General features: G+C 36.1%; 1 protein-coding gene across 10 annotated transcripts in view; it reads left to right on the top strand.

Annotated features, from left to right (window-relative positions):
* REV3L (REV3 like, DNA directed polymerase zeta catalytic subunit) overlaps positions 1-16414 on the top strand; it is a 147898-nt gene that overhangs the window by 51758 nt on the left and 79726 nt on the right. For all 10 annotated transcript variants that reach the window (XR_001819285.2, XR_001819289.2, XR_001819290.2 and 7 more), the window contains 2 exons: positions 10158-10347; positions 15144-15218. Coding sequence is in view for 5 of the 10 variants with exons in the window: in XM_017509258.2 (XP_017364747.1) it covers positions 10158-10347; positions 15144-15218 (265 nt within the window). In the remaining 5 variants the exon portion in view is untranslated. The remainder of the gene's footprint in view (positions 1-10157; positions 10348-15143; positions 15219-16414) is intronic.

Here is a 16414-nt window from a genome sequence, read left to right on the forward strand (position 1 = left end):
AACTTTCAATTGAAGTACCACAAAAATTAATATGTGTGACCATTCTGGCTAAATTATTGGAAACTAAAATGTATTTGTTTTACAGCCAAAATTTTATTTTTCACTGAGGTTAATAACACTAGTTATTTTTATAACACTTAGTCTGCAAGGTACACATTTTCTTGGAGATTTGCACTTGAAACTACTGTTAGTTTTGTTTTTTAAGACTCAGCTTTTTAGAAATAGATATACCATGGTGTGTGCCTTTGAACAGTACCATGGTGTGTGCCTTTTAACAGTACTTAGTTTCATATTCATTGAAAATCAAGGGAATTACCGATTTACTTTCTATAACGATAATTGCAGGCTGGATGCTGTGGCTCATGCCTGTAATCCCAGCACTTTGGGAGGCCAAGGTGGGCAGATCACCTGAGGTGGGGAGTTTAAGAACAACCTGGCCAACATGGAAAAACACTATCTCTACCAAAAATTCAAAATTTGCTGGGCATGGTGGCGCATACCTGTAATCCCAGCTACTAAGAAAGCAGAGGCAGGAGAATCCCTTGAAGCCTGGAGGTGGAGGTTGTGGTGAGCCAAGAATCGCCACTGCACTTCAGCCTTGGCAATAGGAGTGAAACTGTGGTCTCAAAAATTAATAATTGCAAATTAAATTGCAGTTGGCCCTTAATGCATTTATGCCTAGTGTTCCATTATTGGACCACTAAGCTTGTGACAGTTACTTATATCCTACTGCTCAAGGTCATCCCCAAAGTCTGATTTTTCACACACAAAAAATTGTAACCTCCAGCATAAATGGGTTAATTCATTCCCTTCTAGTTACAAAGGGGAGATGTGAGGACATTGTACATATCTTCATTATTTATAAGGAGAAAGAAAATAGTTTATAAGGAGAAAGTAAGATTTAAAGCCATCAAATTTTCTACCAGACTCAGTTGAAAGCCTTCTTAGAGGCCACCCAGTGTGAAAAAGACATCCTGTGCATTAGTTTTACAATAACAAATTCTCAGTTCTCTGATAACTGTGGGTGTTCTACAATTCAGTTCAATTCTGACACTAACTACTTACTAACGCATACCTTACAGGGTAAGGGCTCTGTCCAGTAGTACTGCTCACTTCAGACACCAGCCACAAATTGAGTCCCTAGGCTGCCTGTACTTCTGCCCTACCTAAGGCTATCCAGGAGCCCCCAGCCACCAGTCATCTCATTGGTATACAAAAAAACACTTAACACTTAAGAGAGTCCAAACGTTTTAGGAGCTATGTAACAGGAACAGGGGCAAAGACCAAATATATATTTCCTCTTTCATTGTAATATCATACTCCCTCTTGTAAATTTTTCATTTTAGTTATTGAACTTTTCAACTCCAGAATTTCTATTTTTTTTGTTGTAATCGCTATCTCTTCATTGATATTTCATTGATATTCTGTATTTGGTAAGATGTTGGTCTCGTACTCTCCTTTAATTCTCTTGAAATGGTTTCCTTTAGATTTTTGAAATACTAATAATAGCTGGCTTAAAAGCTTTGTCCAGTAAATCCAACACCTCAGCTTCTTCCTGAAGAGTTTGTATTGTCTGCTTTTAAATATATATATATGTGTGTGTGTATATATCTCTGTATAGATGTAGCCATATTTTTCTGTTTGTGTCTTATAATTTTATTTTTGCTGAAAACCAGACATTTTAATGTGACATTATACATACCTTCATTGTTTATAAGGAGAAAGAAAAGTATGTAGCAATTCTGGAAGTCAGATTCCTCACTACCCCACAGTTTGTTTTTGTTGCTGCAGTTTATTTCTTTAGTGATTTCCATGGGCTAATTTTGTATAGTCTCTATTCTTTGAAGTCTGCTCAGCTAGCATAGTGGTCAGTTAATGATTGACCAGAGAGAGTTCTTTAAATGCCTCTTTTCTCAGCTTTTGCTGAGGGGCCCTGTGAGTATGTTGGGGCAGAGCCTCAAGATCGACCAGAAGCAAAATATTAGACTTTTCTTAGCTCTTTCCTCGGCATGTGCATAGCCCCACACATGCTTATGGCCTTCTGCATTCCCTTGACTGTATCAAAGCTTTTCCAAGCCTGCTGTGGACATTTCATTCCTCAGTTTTCCCTTTTGAGTTTTTTGGTCAGCCTCTTGTTAGACCCAACTAGTAAAATTCCTCCAGGCAACTACAGTGTTAAATAACTGCTGTTGATTTTTTTCCACAGTGACTGCTGCATATAGCGCTGTTCACACAGAGTGAGCTCTTGGTCAAATCAAGTAAAGGCCAAGTGCTGGGAATGGAGCATTGTTCAGCAAGCTGCCAGACAGGTCAGATAGTGGCAGTTGGGGGCAGTGGTGGTAGGACTTCAGAGGAACTCCAAATGGGTTCTGGTTCCTCCAGTGGCTACCTGGATGCTGGTTTTTACAGCTACTATGGGTGCAAGGCTTTGGTTTTCAAGGCTATTTTGGAGCTTCAGAGGGAGAGATCAGATTAGAACAAGTTAAAATGCCACAAAGCTTGCTGTTCTTGTTAGTATTTATCTGGTGCTCTTGGATAAACACTCTTTGGATTGTTGCAAACCGTTAGTTAATTTCCAGAGTTCTGAAAAAGTTCATTTTGACAGTTTTTGCCAGTGTTCTTGTTGCTTTTATGGAACAACAGCTATTGAAAGGTCCTTGCTCAGCAATTTTGTAAATGCCTCTTTTTAGTCCTATATACCTTTATCTGCCTCCTACCTCCAATATCTGAACCAGTTTCTCATTACTTGCCTCTTACATTTCTACTGGAACTTTGGAACACTGGTTCCACGGCTAATATGTTTATATTATAAAATTTTCGCTATTACCACCTTTTCTTGCCTGGTAGCCCACACAAGGCTGTCTCTTATATCTCACATAAATCAAAATACTCAATGTCTCTCTTAAATATGAGTATTCCTCAGGATTCTTGCCTAGGTCCTTTCTTTGTGTATCCATTCTCCCTGAGAAATCTTACTCAGTTATTGCTCATACTGGCAAATGTAACTACTTCTCTAGCCCAGATCTCTTTCTTAAGCTTCATATCTATATATCCATTTCATTTAAATTTTCATTTGGAAATTCTATAGACATGTAACATTCTATAAATGCAAACCAGAAGTCAACCCGCTCCTCTTTTACAGTTTTCTTTGAATACATTATCATCCACCCAGTTGCCTAAGCCAAAAATTCAAGAGGCATCTTTGATTCCTTCTCCCTTATCCTACTCTCAAATTCCAGTTGCCATAGTCTCTTGATTCTGCTCCCTAAATCCTTGACCTTTTCTGCACCTCTACTGACACCTCGCCTGAATTCCTCCAGCAGCCTCCTAGACAGATTTTTCTTTCTGTAGTTCTGTTGCCAGCATCCCCACAGTGTGTCCACAGGGAACTTTATAAAATGCGAATCTGTACAGGTCATGAGTACACGCATGTGCGCACACACACACACAAAAACCACAGACTCTCTCTCACACATGCTGTTTCTCTCTCTCATACTCTGTTTTTCTCTCCATTGCACTCCTTGTTTCATTCCACCTATTCCCAGATGCCATGTGCTGTCAGGTTTCTATACATACTGAAAATATTCTTTCTCATTTGCTTGGTTAAATCTGATTCATAGTTCAAATACCAGCTCAAATGTCACTTCCTCTGGTAAGCCTTCCTAGATTCTCACAAGTCTGAGTTAGATACTTCTAGATTTAGCCATAGGATTTTGTACTTATTGAGCACGTGTCATACCATATTGTAATTGCCTATTTACTCATCATTTTCTACAAGTAGACTATAAAGTCCATGAAGTCAGTGGCTGTGTTATAAGCAGCTTGTGGTTTAGCACTGAACGTTGAGTCTCCACAAATTATTTGAGTAGAGAAATTATGTTATGAATAAAGGAACCAACTATACCCAGCACTGGATATACAAAGATATATTAGACAAATGTATGAATAAAATAGACTTTTGAAACATCTGGTATTTCAGGGATATAGTTTCTCTTAGTGATGTGAGATTAATCATTTAAAGCCAATGATTTTAGATAAAGTTCTAATATACTTTACTTGAAGAGATAAAATGGCATAAATAAATGTGAAACCCCAAAGTATTGTTTGCAAACAAAAGGAGAAAATGTAAGGAAACCCTTATATATTATGCTTTGTTTTGCCTTTTTTTTTTCCTTTGAGACAGAGTCTTGCTTTGTCGCCAGGCGCCAGGCTGGAGTGTAGTGGCACGATCTTGGCTCACTGCAACTTCTGCCTCCCAGGCTCAAGCAATTCTCCTGCCTCAGCCTCCTGAGTAGCTGGGACTACAGGCACGTGCCACCATGCCCATCTAATTTTTATATTTTTAGTAGAGACGGGGTTACACCATGTTGGCCAGGATGGTCTCGATCTCTTGACCTCATGATTTGCCCACCTCTGCCTCCCAAAGTGCTGGGATTACAGGCGTGAGCCACCATACCCGGTCTGTTTTGCCTTTAAATTTCTGGGTCATTTAGAAGTAGGTAAATTCTTTCTTCCTGCCTTTCTGTTACACAAATTGTATATTTAAGGAAATATGTATAGATACATATTAAAAAGAATCACCCATCACCTGCTCTCATGTACTATGTTATAACTGATTTCATATATAAAGATATCATAAACATTTGGTTTTCCTTAGGATAAATTTTGAAAACCTAATTTCTGAAGTTAAGAGTATATCCTTACAACTTTGTTTTTTTTCCATGAGAATATTTAACATTTGCTTTCTGTGACTGAGTTTTGTTTAATTCATTTTGTGGTTTTGTAGAGATGAGAAAAGAAAGATGGAGTAAAATTTAGAAAGACAGAAGCAAAGAAAGACTGGAAGGAAACAGGTTGAGTTAGTGATGGTGATATAAAACTTCAGATATTCCAGGAAGAAGAAAATATGAAAATTTTTATAAACATAAATTCTCTTGCTCACATACCAAGTTTTTCTGTTTTATAGCTCTGTTGAGATTTGTTTAAAATCTTGTGTAGATTGAATTTGAGATTTGGGAGATAAGATATGCAAATTACACTATAAGTATTATTCATTCTCCTAAGATACTCTTAGGCTATCACTGTTTTGATTTTGAAAAATGATATAAGAAAATGACATTAAAAAACAACAATAACAAAATCCTAAACTTTCCTATTCCAGATGATGATGGAGAAAGAAGTCTGATTAATTAGAGCAGAGATTGGCAAACTACTTTCCTTGGGCCAAATCCCTCTTGATGCCAATTTTTGTAAATGAAGTTTTATTGTAACACAATCATGCCAATTCACTTAAGTATTGCTTACAGCTGCTTCCAGGTTACAACAGCAGTTATGTAATTGTATCAGATACAGTATGGCCCATAAAGCCTAAAATATTTATTGTCAATTTACAGAAAAAGTTAGCAGACCCCTGAATTAGGGGAATGGTACATTTAGGGTGGTGTGTGGTGGCTCATGCCTGTAATCTGAACACTTTGGGAGGCCGAGGCAGGTGGATCATGAGGCTAGGAGTTCAAGACCAGCCTGACCAATATGGTAAAACCCTGTCTCTACTAAAAATACAAAAATTAGCTGGGCGTGGTGGCAAGAGCCTGTAGTCCCAGCTACTTGGGAGGCTGAGGCAGGAGTATTGCTTGAGCCTGGGAGGTGGAGGTGGCAGTGGAGTGGAGACTGGGCCACTGCCCTCCAGCCTGGGTATCAGAGTGAGACTCCATCTCAAAAAAAAAAAAAAAAAGAAGTGATACATTTAGTCTTTGTGTTTATCGAAACTGGAACTACAAAAATACANGGAGGCTGAGGTGAAAAGATTGCTTGAGCCTAGGACAACAAGGCTGTAGTGAACCGTGATCGTGCCACTGCACTCTAGCCTGGGTTTCAGAGTGAGACTCTATCTCAAAAAAAAAAAAAAAAGAAGTGATACATTTAGTCTTTGTGTTTATCGAAACTGGAACTACAAAAATACAAATAATTTTGCTACAAATAGGGTAACAAAATTTTAGATGGGCAATTTAGAGACCAAAACAAGACACTTAAATTGCAGAATAAAATGTTGAAAAATGACATAAGAAATGTTGGGATACAAAAGACTTAATGTTTAGGATAATTCTGGGCTCTGTGAAAGATGAAAATTCAGAACACCCACATACTTGCTGCTGAAGAGGCATCTGCCTTTTGTTGTGCAAGAAATACTTACACACAATGGAAAGTAGCCAACTCCACAGAGTTTTGCCATCCTGTCAAGTTTCAGTGGCACTTTCCTGAAATAACTGTTGCAATTTTTAAATTAGGGAACGTCAATCACATTGGAAAATTCAAACTCTTAAATTTTTGAAAACTGTGTACATGGGCTTATTCTCCCAAAGACGATCTTATTTTCTGTTGGGCTTATTATCTAACTTCAGTTTGCTATGATAATAAGAGGGGACTTTCAGGGGAGGGGAAGGAGAGTCGTTGCTTAAAGTGTATGAAGCTTCGGTTAGATGTGATGAATAAGTTCTGGAGATTAGTTGTACTGCATAGTGATGACTATAGTTAATATATGCATTATATACTTGAAAATTGCTAAGAGATTAGATCTTACATGTTCTTACCACAAATTAATAAGTATGTGAGGTGATGGATATGTTAGCTTGATTTAATCATTTTACGATGTATACATATCAAAGTGTCATGTTGTATACCATATATATGTACAATTTTTATTTATCAATTATACCTTAATAGAGTTGAGGGGGTAGGCATGTTTTCTTCCTTAAATCTATATGTAACCTAGAAATAGCTAATATCCTAGTCCTTTAAGAATCCAAAATCATTTAGTAGAAGGTTTCGAAATACCATAACTTGCACTAATTTTATAAAAACATTCTTGAAAGAATCTTGTATGTGGAACTTCTAAAAGTATAGTGGAAAAGTGCCTCGACTGAAGTCACAAGTTCTTAACTAGACCACTAACGAGATGTTGAAAAAAGCTGGGTCTCTAGTACCAGCTGCCTACCTCTGGACTTCTTTTCAGGGAGAAGCCACTGATTTTAATGCTAAATCCATTGACTTGGGGTCATTTTCTCACAGATTAACCTAATCCTAACTATGGAGTTGTAGTAGACTAGTTTATCTCTAAGGACTTTGCAGCTCTGTAGCTCCACACATTTGTGTGAGGTAGAGCTAGTGGAGGGACATAAACAGAAGTGGTCGGTATCTTGTCAAGATAAAGCCATGCTATTACAGAACTACAAATTTTATGTTAATAGAAGACATACTATTTCCAAAAAGAAATTGACTCTCATATTCATTTTTACACATTTCTCTTTCCTTATTTAACTTCTGAGTTTCTTATTTTATCCTGTTTCTTTCATTTTATCTTATATTATTCTTCTATATTAGAGCTGTTAGTGCTGTGCCAAGAATTCCTTGTGTTGTGGTGGTTCTTCAAGAGATTGTTCTTGAGGAAGAGTAATGAGTAAGGCTCTGAGCCATCTTTAGCTGCAGGAGCACTGGAGAGAGACATGTGTGTGTATTGATAGAGTGACTACAAATTTGCATGGAACTTCAGGTCATTCAGGGTAGGAAAGTGCAATATGCTGGGGACACTTCTCAACCCCACACACCCATGTCCACCTGCAACCCTGATGGTTGTTACATTGATTGTATCAGAGTCCCTCTTTTTTCATGGATTTGTTTCTTCAGATTTTCAAAGGCTTTCACATCATTCCTTTCTCCTTAAGCAGTTATTCTGTTTTGCTGTGGGTTCTTTAATTCATTTAATAAATATTCGTTAAGCACATACCATGTGTTTTTTATTGCGTTCTGGGTCATAATGTTCATTTGAATGCAGTATCACCTCCCTGAGAGTTTGCCATCAAATAAGAACGTCAGATAAGGAAACATGCAATTATGATACAAAATAAAAACTGAGAAATTAAGGAAGCCAACATTGACTTTTTAAAAACATTGAACCAGCATGGTTAAATGGAAAGAGTATTTTTTTATGTTTTATTGATCCTGAATCTATTGCTTAATAGTTATGTGACTTTGGGAACATTAACCTCCATCAGTAATTCAATGTTATCCTAAGTTTTAGAAATATATAGGTACAGCACTTACCCTAATGCTTGCTGAGTAAGTCATTTCTTCCTTTTTCCTAAATTATACATCCCAAAATTGTTGTAATTCTGAAGCCTATAAATAGATAATTTCTCTGGCCCCTGCATCACAAGAGATAGGAAAAGTGGATATAAAATTATTTTTAAGATACTTTGTTAAACACTCTGCCCATAAAGAAACTATTAGTACTGTCCAATTTTGTAATTGTTTCTTGTAAAATTTACCCAAAATTCCATTAAGAGATACTGACTATAAAACTAATATCTTAAGAACTTACAGTATTGCTTGTAAAATATGGCATTGCACTAGTAATTCTGTAATCACTGGTTTTGAATTTGTCAAGAGGAAATACTTTACTGTCTTCCCACCTCCCTCAACCTGTAGTTTAGCATGCCAGTTACTCAGAGTCAAAGTGTGATTTTTGTCCAGAAGGGTAATGGTTATAACATTTATTCATGAGATATTTAAAATGCATTTAAGTAAGTCATCAGTAAACTGATTATATCTATTTTCTTAAGACTCATCAATACAGTTTGAATGTTCTCTATTTGAAGAATTGAAAAATTATAGAATTTAGGGGCCAATACCATGTCATGTTTAGAAATGAAATGAAATAGCCAAACTAGAAACTGAAATTGGTATAATAACAACACAATGTGTAGTTTTTCAAAAGCTTGACAGTTGGTGGTTCAGAATATTACAGTTTGGAGGATCAAATCTTGTTTTATTATATGACTGATCTTTCAGATTTTGCTATGCTTTATGTAATAACTTCCAGATTTATTTTTCTGTCCTAAGTGTACCTTAAAAATAAGAGAAGCTAATATTATTATTTATAAGAAGTGTAAACATTAAGATATCAACACAGTGTAGAATTACTTTCTATATATTTTATATAAATCATTCTAAATCATAAATGGGAAATAGTGATCAAATTAGTTACGTTCCTATCAAAAGAAAAGGCCCAGTGAAGCAGAGTGAGGAGGGATAAAGGGTGGGGAAGAAGCCTGAGGCTTGTGTTGGCAGGAGCACAGTGAGAGTGGGTGACAGCATGAGAAAAATGGATGTGTTCTTCCATCACTGCTGTTCTCTCTGTTTGGATTAGACAAATGGCATATACCCAAGGGAAACTAGGGACAATGCTCTGAGGACAGTAACCCCTTCCACACAGCCCTGCCAGATTCCTGAGAGCAGTGTTGCATCTGCTTCTTGTTGCTATTGTTGTTACTTAACCTTGTCATGGTTACATTACTGTTTCTGTGGCATTTCTTTTGTGAGTTCTCACTCATATTACTTTCTTTAAGTAAAATGGCTGTACTGGATTGTCTGTTGGCAAGTCAGCACCATTCTGCACCTTGACTGATACTATACTGGTTTTCTGAGAAGTGTGCATGTTGGCTTCCCCCCACTCCCCCACTCATTTTGTCTCCCCTTGTTCCATACCACCAAATATAAAATTTAGATACCCTGAAATCCATTATAGATAATTGATCTGTAGAGATTTTGTTTTGATTTGATTTTGTCTTTTTTTTTCTTTTAACGGCAAAGTTTTGTTTTTACCCTCCTTCCCACCACAATAGAAAAATTCCACACACTGAAACTGCTTTTACATTCCCCTTTCTCGCAGAGCTGCCTCTGTTTTAGGGAAGGCTCTTGTTTGAAAACATTAATGCCAAGATAGGCATTCATATATTTGTTTAGTAAACTTTTTGTGAATTTTTGTAATCTGCATAACACTGTGCTAAGTGGTATTTATAGATGATTTAGTGAAATACACACAACTAGTTGGATTGTGAGGGTTAAATAGTCAAAAATACTTTCATCAGAACTACTATTTAAATCATACTATTATATAATGCTGTGTTTACTGAATATTTCCAAACGTTCTGTTGTAAAATTTAGTTAATAAAGGTTACTTTTAGCTATGGATTGATTTTTTTCAACTCTTTCCTTAGATAAGCTATGTTGCCATTTGAACATTTGAATGAGTTTCATTCTGAGTTTTGTATTGTTAAACTGTGTCTGGAAACTAAACTTTATAATGTGTTACATTTTAGGTCAGAAGACATGTCTTCATCTACATGGCATCTTTCCTTACCTCTATGTGCCATACGATGGTTATGGACAGCAACCAGAAAGCTATCTTTCTCAGATGGCATTCAGTATCGACAGAGCACTTAATGTGGCTTTAGGCAATCCATCTTCCACTGCTCAGCATGTGTTCAAAGTGTCATTAGTATCAGGAATGTAAGTATATAATAATATATTTTGTAATTTCTGTTTATATTTCTGTCGCTATTCTATTTAGAAGAAAACATATTCAGCTGATAGACTCTGTAATTCTTTTGCTTCTAGTCTAATGGAACTGTAGTGAATTTCTTGCTGTAACTTTTTAACATGAATTTTTATGGCAATGAAAGGTAGACGATTTTTGTTTTTTTTCTTTTCTGTTTCTCTGCTTCCTAGAACTTTAGAAATTAATGTAATTTATTCAGCAAATATTTATTAAATACCTTTTATATGCTAAGCACTCTTCTAGGGACTTGAGATATATTGCTGAACAAAACAAAGATCTTTGCGCATGTGGAAGGTACATTCTACTATGGGAAACAGATACTAATATAACATTAATTTATTTGCTATATGATATTTAGTCCTGTGGAAGGAAAGAAGATATACAAGCAGGATAAGAAGGATCAGTAGTGTGGGGTAGGAAAGACTGGTGACAATTTTAGAGTAATCAGGGAATGTGTCATTGACAAAGTAATGACAACTGAGCGGAGATCTGAAGGAGGTAAGGGAGTAGGAACAGCATGGAGACCAGGTGACTGGAATGGAAGAGTAAAGAAGAGTTGCATGAAATGAGGTGAGAACGATATGAGAGGATAGAGATTGTGAGGACCAATGATTCTTAAAGTGTGGTTTCCATATTTTGGTTTCCTAGTATCACCTAGTATCATTAGCTTTACCTGGTTTGACAACTATGAGAATATACCTCTTATATTTCCAAATACACAAAGAGTGAGTGAATGGCCCCAGCTACTATACGCTCAATTCCAATCTGTCACTCCACATGAGCTGCTTTCCATAGGCTACTCTTAATGCTCTGATTGAGCATAGCAAAGATAATAAAGCAGGTCTATAAGACATCCCTTTATTCACTTGAGATGAGACTGGCATCCAGGCCTGGTGGATATGCCAGCTTCTTCTGGCTCCCTTCTCATTTTCTTTCACAGGTAGTCCTCATAATACATTTCCTACACATTTGGCATTTACTTCACGGAGGACTCAGACTAATACACCTGGGAACTTGGTAGAACTATGTTCTTGGGGCCCAGCAATTTGTATTTTAATAAGCCTTTCTGATGATTCTTATGCATGCTTAAGTTTGGTAATCACTCAGTAGGCTAATGTAAGGACTTTGACTTTTACTCTAAGTTATTACATGATTTTGAGTAGCCAAGATCTGTCTTAAACTTGAAAGGATTACTTTAGCAACTGTATTAATAATAAATTGTAAGGGGACAAGAATAGGAGGAGGAAGAGAATTAGGACGTTAATCTGGGTAAGAAAATTTGGTGGCTTGATATTAAGGTAGAAAAGACCAAGGAATTAAAATTAAAACAAAAAAGAAAATAGGGTGGCTTGAACTAGGGTAGTAGCAGGGAAGTAGTGTGAAGTCATCAGCTTCTGGATCTATTCTGAAGGTTGAATTAGTAAGATTTGCTGTTTGATTGAGTAGGATTGTGAGAGAGGAATCAAGGTTGACTGCAAAATTTTAAGTGTGTTCTGCTAGTAAGATGGACGGTGCAGGTGGAACCAAATGACAGGAAAGATCTGGAGCTCATACTGGAACATTTGAGTTGTTTTATGTCTATGTGAAATCCAAGTTGAGACCTTAAATCTGTCTGCTTTCTTCCACCTTTGTCTAGGCTTTCCTCTGGCCCATCATAGTATCATTTGATGGAATTTCCTTCTATTTTTATCTTATTTCTGAGCAGCAGAAGTACTCTTCTTATACTGTAAACTTAATTAAAAATTCTTGAGTGGCTTCATATTATTAGAATAAAATTTAAACTTCCAGCCATAACCTATGTGACCTCACCTCTGCCTACCTCCGAAACTTTGCTTTCTGTATTCCATCCAGAAACAGTGATCTTCTCTCAGTTCCTCTGCTGTGCCAACTTGTTTCTCACCTAAGTTCTTTGTATATGCAATTTTCTTTCCTTGAGTGTTCTACCCTTCCCCAGTCTTTCAAATCATTGACCTCTCCAGGGAAGTTTTCTTTGACTATTCTACTTAAAATAAGGTATTTTAAGTAGGATATTATTATTATTCTGTATCTCAGCCCATTCTTTGTTTTCTTTAGCACTTAATATAGCTTGCAGGTATTTTAATTTTTATTTATTATTTTTGAGACAGAGTTTCACTCTTCTTGCCCAGGCTGTTATTTACTTAATTTTTATGTGTTTCTTCCACTAGCATGTAAACTCCATGAGAAAAAGGACCATGTTTATCTCGTTCATCTTTATATTCCTAGTACCTTGTATGGTGTAGGACACTTTACTAGAGATGGCTCTATTTGATTGGATAAATGAATGAGATGAAAGTTTATACTCTTTCAATAACTGTAGCAGTTATTTTAGGAATAATTACATACTTTATCTTTTAGTTTTGTTTAATTTTGATAGTGTCTAATAACTAACATATATATATATGTATATATATATCTCCTCATTTCAAAGTTGAGTCTCCAAATAGCCCAGTGAAATATATAGTCATAAATCTTCCTGTATTTTTGGTGGGTATTTGTTGAAAGCATTGCCACATTTTTTAGAGTAGTTGAGTTACAAATCTGATTACATGGGACAGAAGATGAGCTGTTCACTCTAATTTTTCATTGCAGTTTTCTTTTTTCTTCTAATATTTTTGGTCTTTTTCTTCCCTAGATCCCCTTTTTACTTCCCCTTCTACCTTTTCTAATTCTCCTTCAATTTTTCCTACTTCTTTAAGTTAGATATGGTTGTATTTAGCTACCAAATTAACATTTATAGGAGGTTTAACTGTATTCTTTTTAGGCTGTCACTATCCTGAGGCTGAGTTAAGAGATAGGACGATGACCTTAGGCTAATTTCTGGGATTCTTTCTAACTCATGATTTTAGAGACTCTTCTGTAAAGAGATTCTCAATCCATCAAAATTAATTAGTTGAGATTTTTCACTATTGACATTCATTTTTTCTTTGTAGTGATATATTTTAAAAACTAATTAAGAGGTGTAATTTTTTAAACATGAAAAACATCTGCTTTCAAACTCCTCCATTCTACCTCTTTTCGCCCAAAGAGTCTCCCTGATGAGGAATTCTTTTGGCAAAATCATTCATCTGGCTGAAGAGAACCCATATTTCCAGAAGACTACCTTTCTATATATGAAAGTTATCATAGCAGGAAAGGGCTGTAATTAAGGTTGAATGCGCCAGTGAGAGAGAATGAGATCATTTATGTATTGTGTCTTTCTTTAACCCATTCTTCATGGCAACAAAATAGGGTGAACAGCAACAAACTGGACAGGAAGTGTTATAAAAGAGTTAAGAAAAAAGTCAAGGATGAGAGGGAGGGATGGTCAGGTGAGACTTTTCTGAAAAGGTAAATTAAGCAGAGTTCTCAATGAAGATTAAACAAGCCATGCAAAAGTCCAGAGCAGAGCTTTCCACTTGAGGGATTAAGTTAGAAGGTCTGAAATGTTTAGAGTGGCTGGAGGAGAAGAAAGAATGGTATGACTTGAGATTGAAGTGGGAGGCAAGGATGAGATGAGGAACCCTTTAGACCTTGGTAAATAGTTGGATTGTTTTTTGTTTTTTGTTTTTTTTTTTAACAGAAATCACTTTATAGCAATAATACATGTGGCTTAAAACAAGTAAAAAATTGTTTGCATATACCCAAAATAATAACTCTGCTGCCAAATTAGTCCTTTATTTGATATCCACTATACTATTAGACATGACAGAGAGGTGATGTCCTAATGAGAGTAAATTTTGTTATCTGCCTGTCCTAAGAGAACAATGTTTTTACATGAAGAGTGATTGGGTTTATCCACCTAAAGATTTAACCATGTATTCACAGACCACTTTTAAGCCAATACAAAGCCTTTTATTTCATTCACAAATTCATACCTGCTTATGTATTGTTTCTAATTACATCATCTTTGAAAATAGTGTTCTGTATATCAGAGGTTGCAGTGTAGTTTCAGATCCTCCTGAGATTACATGAGAGTTCAGCTTATTTCGTCTTGCACCAAGGATTTCTCTCCCTTTTATATAGTCTTTTGTTTCCCCCTTTCCTCATTCCAGCTGATACCCTGAGAAAAAACTCAGCCATAACATGATTAGGTTCCTTAAGTAAGGCCATGGTCTTTTTCAGTCTCTTAAGTTCCTGTCTACACAGTTTTTTCACAGACTGCACTTGATACAGTTGTGTGTTACAGGTGTAGTCATAGCAGCTACTGAAACATATACGGTGTGTACATGTAATAGGTAAATTGCCTCTGCCTATTGAACTTATAAAATTAATAATAAACAGCTGAATAAGGAAAGTAAAGGACTTTGTTGATGAAGAACTTCAGGTTTTAACAGAAAAAAAATGGGAGCCAGAAGAAGGTGCCTGAAAGGTCTGTTTCTCTCATATGTGGTCAGAGTAAAGAAAAAAAAAAGCCACTGAAAGAGTCTTGATGTTTGTGATTAAGGTGTGGATGGTTTGTTCTTCCTTTTTGTTCATAGTTTTTTCAAAGTGATAATTATTAATTCCTATCATCAGTAATGCAAAGAAAGTGATTTTTAACACTTTTAAAAAGCTTCAGCATTTCATATGTTAACCTGTGCTAGGTTTAACTGAGAGGTTTGGGTTTTTTAAAATTGTTTCTTTGTGGGGGTGATAATATTAAATGTAAGACTGAATTTGGCCAGCTGAATCTAACTAGGGCGATAAGTTGCATATTTCATCTCTGAATGATGAAAATAATTTGAAATGCCTTTTTCTTATATTTCAGGCCTTTTTATGGTTATCATGAGAAGGAAAGACACTTTATGAAGATCTATCTTTACAATCCTGCAATGGTGAAAAGGTACAAAGATAAATGAAACCAAAATATGAATAACTATCATTTAAGTATTTTAATAATAAAAAGAAAAATCTAGAAAGAAGGCCTCTATAGTTTGTAATCTTATTAAAGAGAGAGACTGTAAAATACACACGTATGTATACATAGAGAGACCAGTGGCTTAGACTCTATGAAGGATATTTTAGAGGTGGAGGCTCCTAACTGCTTCCCTATTATAGATTTAGAGAGTCTGTGGAAGTAGGTAAGGAGAGATTATGGCTGCCTTGTATGATGTTAGTGCTCCTCTGGCCAGACCTAAGAGAAACTTGCTCTTTAGCTTCAAAGCAAGGAGAAATGTGTAGGAGTGAGTACAAGAGAGAGGGCTTCGGAGAGCTCAGAAATCTGTTGACTCCTAGATGTTGGTGAAATTTTATATTCCAGGTTTTTTGTTGGTTTTGGTTTGGGTTGTTTTTTCTTCCCTCAGTCTCCCTACCTCTAGTTTATTCTCTCAATCATCCTTGAGCCCAGGTTATTGAGGACAGGGAAGAGCACATATATGGAAGATTTTAATCATCCTTTCAGATTCAAGACAAGGATTTTCACTATATATAGTGGCAAGCTAGGGTAAAAGTGGCCTTGGAGGTGTGCTGAGTATTTTTTTTTTTTTTTCAGGAGATCCTCTCTGCTAATAGCTACTGGGTTTCAAAAAGGAACTTTTTCATAAAACACAAATTGGATGTTTTCCCATAGTGTATTAAAGTACTGCAAGGGGCACAACTGCCCAGGACATGAGGTTTACTCTGGATTCAACCGTTTGAGTACTTCACTGAATCACAGCTCTAATCCTACTGGTTATTCCCTTCTCACTGAACACTAGTTTTCCTGCATCCTGCCCTTGATCTTACCCAAAGTAACTTCTGTTATGTAGGGTGCCAGAACCATTTTCCAGAATAGGCTCTTATAGACAGTGATATTTCTTATACCAGCTCTCCTCTACTCATACTTTCTCATATTCATGGAGTACAAAAGAGCAATTCTGTGGACTTTTATTCCCTCACCCATATACAGAGTGGTAAGAGAGTAAACCTCAGTCATTTTTCCCTTTCTCATCCACAAGTTGTACTGGAGTGGGAGCCATGATTAAAAGAGCCATAAGTGTTATATAAATAACCGATAAACTACTTAAAGTATAAATATAATCAATTTTTTCCTTGCAACTA

Source organism: Cebus imitator, unplaced genomic scaffold (assembly GCF_001604975.1).
Source record: "Cebus imitator isolate Cc_AM_T3 unplaced genomic scaffold, Cebus_imitator-1.0 Scaffold413, whole genome shotgun sequence".
In the NCBI taxonomy this organism is placed as follows: Eukaryota; Metazoa; Chordata; class Mammalia; order Primates; family Cebidae; genus Cebus; species Cebus imitator.